Below are 7801 nucleotides of genomic sequence, written 5' to 3'. Positions count from 1 at the left end.
AGAGAAGAATAGAAGATTTAGAGAAGAGGAGACAGAGAGAGAGCAGAGAGAAAACAGAGAGACCCAACGATGTATCAGCAACATAAGAAAGCAAGCAATTACTATTCAATCATGCAATGCGATGACGATCATTGAAAAAGACGGTGACGTACGGCTGAAGCAGAATACGACGGGTGGATCTAGCGACCATGCGACAACAGCACGCAGCATAGAACATATTAGTTATATAACAACTAATAATAATTATACGATTAATATCAGTGTATATTTAGTCAATGGCTTATGTCTATGCAGTGTATATGGCAGGAGGCTCCACAGGATCCCCATGAGAACCTGCAGGACGATAAACAACAAGAACTCCGGGGAAGAAGTGAAGTTATAATCATGCATTAATGGGACATGTATAGAAGTGGCAGAAAGAAGGAGAGGAAGGAAGGAACCTCAGTGCATCTATATTGGGATGATCAATCACTACTGCACATAGATCTCCAAATGCAATATAGATGGGCAGTCGCTATCCAGGATAGTTTGGATTTCCATTTTTGGTAGATGGGAGATGTGTACGTCCATTGCTTATATATGTTTGATGGTTCACACTAACTTAAGCATGTTGTCACATTTTGCTTTACATGGTTAATAAAAAGATTATTGATTTTGATATTTATCAAATATCATTGTTTTGGGTAAATTCTCTGAAAAAATACCAAAAATTTCCACATCTGGGGGGTCTTTTAGTTTACATTTTTTTGGGCTTATGACTTTTATTGTATTCTCATAATATCTTGGCTACGGCCCTAACGTATGTATCTTTCTACATCTGATTAATGCACACAAAATACTGAATTGATTTTCCTGCCGACTTACACCAGATCACCCATTATTACTTTCTGTTCAACTGGTTGTAAATACTCTCATTATCATTTATATCACCCAACAATGGGCTCATCCCATTGTGAGGGGGACTGAGTAGAGGAGAGAGGGAGCTGTGACGTTTTGACCTACTTTTCAACAGAACACTTGTCATCAGCTTCACGCCATTCCTTTTAACATAGGAGTTGTTACAGACTTTGAAGTGTCTCCTCCCTCATCCATTCAGTACGGTGCCTATAAGTTACTTCTGTCGATTCAATTATAAGTCTCCCTGCGTGGCAAGCGGCGGCCACAAACCACAGCCACACATCATCACACATTCAACACATTCTACTATGAGAGTAGAGTAGAGAGAGAGAGAGATGATTGAGAGAGAGAGAGAGAGAGTGTCCAGGGGAAGGGGTCTGTCTGTCGGTGTGTAGGAGGAATGTGCCATACAACACGGACCAATGTAAGTTAATCTAGAAATCCGTTTATAGCTCTCAACTCCCTTCAGGTAATGTACTTGAGCGCTTATTTACTAAACTGTTCTCCGAGCTGAACATTACACACACACAAAGCTAAACAAATAATTGCATGAGGTGTCCAACCTTTGTTGAACTCTGTGATCGGCAGGAAAGCTGCTCTCTACCCTGGCCGCAGTCTGATTTACTTTATGTTGGTATGACCCACTTTTATGCGCATACCTAGCCTAGCAGCACGCTAGCCTATTGCATACACAAAAACACAAACAACCATTAAAATTAAATTATCCAAGGCTGCATTGTATTCCTGTAAGCTTGCTTAAACACACAAGAACACAATAATTATATTTTTTTTTTTTTTTTTTTAAATCCAAGTGCCGCATGTAGCAGCCACAATCAGGCCAGGACTCCAAACTAATAACTAAACAAATACAACAACATTGAGAGTTGTAAGAATTAAATTACAGTTGTTTATTTTTCATTCCCAAATATGTGGAAGCCATGCCGAGTCAATTTAGCTGCCCCGGCTGCCCTGTCAATATGTAAGTTATGCTGGTGTTATCACTACATTATATGGAACTGTTGAGATATTATTCTCTCTTTGCAGGCTATTCTTTCATAATTGGAATTACTACTTTGCGAGCCATTGCTAACATCGGTCAGTTTTTTGGTCTTATTTTTCTTCAAAATGTGATGCTGCTGGAATTTTTCAGAATAAAACATTAATTGTATAAATTTAATACAGTGCAATGGGATTTTATTCACCTTTTCATTTTCCCCTTTAAGGCACTTTAATGTATTGAATGTGGCCCTCTGGGTGTAAATATGTTGATAATATCTTAATAAAACATTATAGAGACAAATCCAAATACTCTAAAAATAAACAACTTTATGTGAGTGTTAATTGTCACAAATTGTACGTAATTAAATAAATAATTATGCTTATTAAAGTAATATATAACCTTTTTTTTTTTTGTACCCTTTTGTATTTTACAATGGCAGCCAGGCCTTATTCACGTTCTGAGCACCATAGAACGCACCACACACACACACCCCTCCAAAGAGGATAAAAACAGCATGTTAACAATGACACCGACAATGGACGTTTGAAAAAGGGAAGCAGAACAGCGTTGTGTGTGTGGTTTGTGGGTATTTTTGTGGGCATGAATGAAGATGAAATTTGATGTAGGCTTAGTCATCCGGTTTTTTGTTATTTTTGTGATGCCTGCTGGGGGGGGTTGCCTCTGGTTATGAGGATGCCTAGGCACCCAAGGTCAAATAACTGGCTAAAATTAGTCACGTGTCAGCTGTGACAGGGAGCCAGTGTCCTGTGTAACTGGGAGGGCTGGTTAGTATCCACCCAGCAGGAAGCCATGTCTTCACACGTCCTCACTGAATATCTTTGAATGCTGCTCTAGGTTACTGATATTTTGACTATTTGGGAGTTGGAAGAAGCTTCGTGAAGGTTTGAAAAAGCTGAAAGTACTTTTATTTGACCTACAGATTATAATTCTGACAAATATGTTATAAGTTATTGTTACAAATGTCCGCCATGTTTGCTAGTAGGATTGGTTTCGGCTTCCATTGGGCTGCCTAAAGACCCCCTTTCAGACATTTATTATGACATATACAAACAGTCTGTGTTTTTTCCACAAATGCAGACATTCTTCTAGTGTCAAACTCTGCACATACAAACATGACACTGGAACCAGAAGAAAAAAAGTTTTTTGACTGGAGGGTGACTTTAAAACTATAACGGAATAGCAACAATGCAATTGTAAACATGGTTCCTATGTATTGTTGTGCAGTATGACAATAGAAAAATGCTCTATCGTTTATACGTCCAACATATTGACAGTATATATATATATATATATATTGGACAGAGCTTCCGGATCTGTGAAGTTAAGCTATCGCAAAGTGTCTTAAACCTGCATTCTATGTGAAGGCCAACAGGGGGAGCTCCATTGGCTGCAATAAAAAACAATACCATGCTAATGGGGAAATGAGGCGACTTCTCACTTGATTAAACAGTTTCCTAATGAGTTTATGGTCTCAGTCTCTAGTTTCAGTCTTCTTCCATAAAGCAGGGTAAGGTTTAGGGCGTGGCTACCTTGTGATTGACAGGTCATTCTCAGTAGGTCCGTCCAGCTCAATGCAACAAACTTTGCATTGAAAATTGCATAAAGGTACCATAAACATACATGGAGGAGAGGGAGTGTGTCACAGAACAGACCTACAAGAGAATATTTTTTTTAAATTAGTGAAATATTTTGGGGGATTATTACAGCTTCTTCAATTTGCATATTGCGATTTCGATAATATTTCTATTAATGGTACAGCCCTACTTGAAATGCCTGATTTCACAACAGATATTCTACAAAAAGTTGAGATGCGTGTGGCAGTAATTTTAGCATAATAATTAAAATGCGAGAGAAAGTTTAAATTACAAAAGTAGTTGTGACATTTTTTCTATAATTCATTAAAAATTGTAGGCAACTATAGTTTGCTGACGTACAGCTCAACGTTTTGCGCAGGAAGACTGCTATGATTGGTGGATCTCGCAGAAAACTGCAATCATTGGTTGATTGGACATTTGCCAAGTTGACGGGATTGGACAAATTTTCAAGGTCGTGCAGAATTCACAGGGAATGGTTGAATTTGCATTCCTTACTGCGATTGGAACTTCCTGGATGGAGCTGAATTGCATGACAAAATCTAGGAGAAAAACAAGATAGATATACAGGACAGACATACAGACAGTAACATAAAACCATTACAATGATGTATGATAGGATTAGAGTCTGGGAGTATAAATTAGATTTGATTAATTAAGGTGTGGGTAATGTTATGTTATAGAAATAAAATTACGTGAATATAAAGAATACTGTGATAATTACACTCAAATTTAATATTAACCATCTTGATAGTTAATATTAAGAAACAATTATGATAATGATAACAGCAATAATATTGATAGTTATATTTGATTAGAAATGAAACAAATACATCAGTAAGTAGTAAGTACACACACTAATAATGTTTCTGATGGCTTGCGGGAGCAGCATAGAGGGAAAGAAAGTGAGAGGAGGAAAAGATATGGGACAAAGAGCAGATTGAAGAGTTTTGGCTGGATCATGAGACTTATAACCAGCTCACCACTGTTTGTTCAGCCAGTCGGTGCTGCCACATGATCACCTGACATCATAAGATGACCTGAAGAAATGTCAAGCATTTAAAGACTGAGGCCAAGAATGACCATCAGCCTGTTAAAATAGCTGGTGAGATCAGAAATGAGGTAAGATATGAGCAAAGTGTGGCTAGAACTGGTGTAATCCCTGTTGAGAACCTTTAGGAATTAAGATTTTTGCAATCCTGACAGTTAAAGACTGTTTGGGTATTTCAAAGTGGGGTTGTATGAGGTACTTATCCAGAGTCAGTTTATAACCTACTGTTTGGCGGTCAGCGTCCGAGCACAGAAGCAGAGCAATGTACTACTGTGGATGGGGGCAGCAGAAAAACAGCCCATCTTGAAAGAATCTATCACACATAACAGGATCTATTGTCATAAATAAATTTAATATTCATAGATACAGTTGTGCTGGCAGAATTTGTAAAATGTGTACCATTCTATGAAGAAAACATGAGTGAGTAAGCCAAAAACATTTTTTTTATTTTTAGTGTGCTTCAAATTAAACTATAAGGCATCACAGAATAGCCCAATCAATAAACAAAACATAGCTCCCCATTCAAAGGTTTGCACACCCTTACATCTTAATGCTGTGTGTTGCCCCCTTTAGCATCAATGACAGCTTGCAGTCTTTTGTGATAGTTGTGGATGAGGTCCTCTTTTTGCCCATTCTTCTTGGCAAAAAGCTTTCAGGTCCTGTAAATTCTTGGGTTGTCTTGCATGAACGGCACATTTGAGATCTCCCCAAAGTGGCTCAATGATACTGAGGTCAGGAGACTGTGATGGCCACTCCAGAACCTTCACCTTTTTCTGCTGGAGCCACTGGAGGGTTAACTTGGCCTTGTGTTTAGGATCATTTCATGTTGGAAAGTCCAAGTGCGTCCCATGCGCAGCTCTCGGGCTGATGAATGCAAATTGTCCTCCAATATTTTCTGATAACATGCTGCATTCCTCTTTCCATCAATTTAAAAATAAATGTCCTGCGCTGCTGTAGCTTACACACCCCCAAAACATCAGAGATCCACCTCCATGCTTCACAGTAGGGATGGCGTACTTTTCATCATGGGCCTTGTTGACTCCTCTCCAAACATAGCGTTTGTGGTTGTGACCATAAAGTTCAATTTTGGTCTCATCACTCCAAATGACTTTCTTCCAGAGGTTTTGAGGCTTGTCTAGGTGCTGTTTGGCATATTGCAAGCGGGCTGTTTTGTGGCGTTAAAGGCAGTAAAGGCTTTTTTCTAGCGACTCTACCACGCAGCCCATTTTCGTTGAAGTACCTCCTTATTGTACATCTTGAAACAGCCACTCCACTTTTTTCTAGAGAAGCGTGTATTTCAGCAGAAGTTGCTTGTGGGTTTTTCTTTGCATCCAAAATCCCTAATTTTGATGTGTTTCTTCTAGCCCAGAACGGAAAAACCAAACATTGACTCTAGAAAGGGGCGTCCGTGGTTTTCCCTACATTTCCATACATGGCCACCGTAGTTACTCTGTCACGCTTGGAAGTAAAGGGCGAAAAACGAAGGTTGCGCTCTGCAACAGCACCACTAGATGCCACAAGTCCTACACACTGGTTCTTTAAGTGCACACGAACTAGAAATCAAAGCGCTGTTTGCTTCCGCATATGGCCGTCAGACAGAACGTCCGTATTCCTGTGCATAAGACCACACGCCGCAGATCAGTTGTTTGGGTCAGAAAGTTGCAAGAACAGACTGAAATCAAACTTCCAAAGATAGCGCATGCTTGTGTTTTTTCTTGTGCCGCTGTAACTCAGACCCAAACAGACTGACTTTTCACAGAGACTTTTGAGCAACTCTGGAACTACACCAGTGGAAACCTCCAGAAACAAGGAAGTAAAAAAAAAAAGATGAATACAATTTTCTGATTGTATGGCGGTTACAAATATACAAATACATTGGACAACTCATGACTGTGTTGTTTTGCATCTCAAAAGTTGCCATTGCTTTTTAAATCTGTCATCGATCTAATTTACCTAATTTTCACACTTCTTCAGATGCAATGGAAATGCTAATGGAATTTCTAAAAGATTCCTAATTTAGTTCCTGTGGTTCAAGAAGTGCGATTTGGTTGTTTATCAGTCTTTTATTAACTTTGCTTATCAAACTAAATTCCCAGCTGAGTGTTGGTGTGAAGAGTGAGTAACTGAAGGAAAGAGTAACTGGCTGAAATAGAAAAAGACACAGCAGAGCGGAGAACATTCAGTTTGAAGAAAAACTCTGTTTTGTCTGGTGGGTGGATGATGGTAATGCGTGTGTGTAATAATATGTAATTTCTGTTTTATTCGATTTTTCAGTCTGGTTGATTTATTTTGCATTTGAACTGAGTTTTTTATCGTTGTGCTAGTTGGCAGTCCTTTCTGTTGCTCCACACAAACAGCCCGCCCACAGGACTACCTGGGAACTGGCTTGTAATTTGCTTGTAGTCTTCTAGTAAAATGTTCCTTTGACTTACTGGAATGTTATTTGTGGGCATTATCGTCCATTGCAGGGGGATGAAATGTATCCAAGCATGCTTTATGTATCAGCCTATCAGAATGTTGACACTCATTTGCACATATTTACACTCCCAGTCACATACAGGCAGCTTAGAGTTTTGAAAATGAAAAAGACGTTTCTTTCTGTCTGACCGTTTGAAGAGTCTCTCTCCTGCTGGCTTTTTGGACATTTCTGTAACATTCTTAAGAGGCTTAGAGCAGTTTTTCATTTTGACAGAGGAAAAGGAAACAGCTGTGCGCATTCAAGTTCACATAGTGTCGATAACACAAGGTCAACAGAAATAAAAAGCCATTAGCAGCATCTCTGGAAAGCACTTCTCAGGTTCTGGCTTCAGTTGCTATTTCGTCTTGGTTTTTTTTGGAATTTGGAAATAGAGATGGGGGAGTCTAACCAGAAAACACACCTATTCATAGGTATGTTTTCATTAGTGTATAATTACCTGAAAATAAGTATTGTTCTGTTTTCATTACCTTAGAATGACATTTTTATCATTAGAGGTGAAGTCCGCCATGTTGAACCGGAATCTACAGCCGGAATTAGGAATGTTCCTGGTGACTCAATTAACCACTCAATTTAAATTCAGGCTTGTCAACTAGTCTGAAAGTAAGAAACCACTTGGAAAATATAAAAAATCGAGCACAGTTTATTTAATAGGGTTAAACATTGTCAGAAAACGTACTTTAGCAACAAGTAATGCTATCTGCTAGAATGTGATGCAGAGCAGTGGGAGTATATCAGAGGGAAAACCAGAACATATTTTCTCC

General features: G+C 38.9%; 1 protein-coding gene across 1 annotated transcript in view; it reads left to right on the top strand.

Annotated features, from left to right (window-relative positions):
- Positions 1-6145: 6145 nt before the first annotated feature.
- Positions 6146-7801, top strand: part of LOC118332807 (serine/threonine-protein kinase Nek6-like) — a 23279-nt gene continuing 21623 nt past the window's right edge. Inside the window, exon 1 of the mRNA XM_035668237.1 lies at positions 6146-6211. Coding sequence (XP_035524130.1) covers positions 6146-6211 — 66 coding nt within the window. The remainder of the gene's footprint in view (positions 6212-7801) is intronic.

This window comes from Morone saxatilis, unplaced genomic scaffold (assembly GCF_004916995.1).
Source record: "Morone saxatilis isolate NCDOM2014 unplaced genomic scaffold, NCSU_SB_2.0 Contig21, whole genome shotgun sequence".
Classification (NCBI taxonomy): Eukaryota; Metazoa; Chordata; class Actinopteri; family Moronidae; genus Morone; species Morone saxatilis.
Note: the sequence above shows the minus strand (reverse complement) of the source record. Positions and strands in the feature narration are given on the sequence as shown.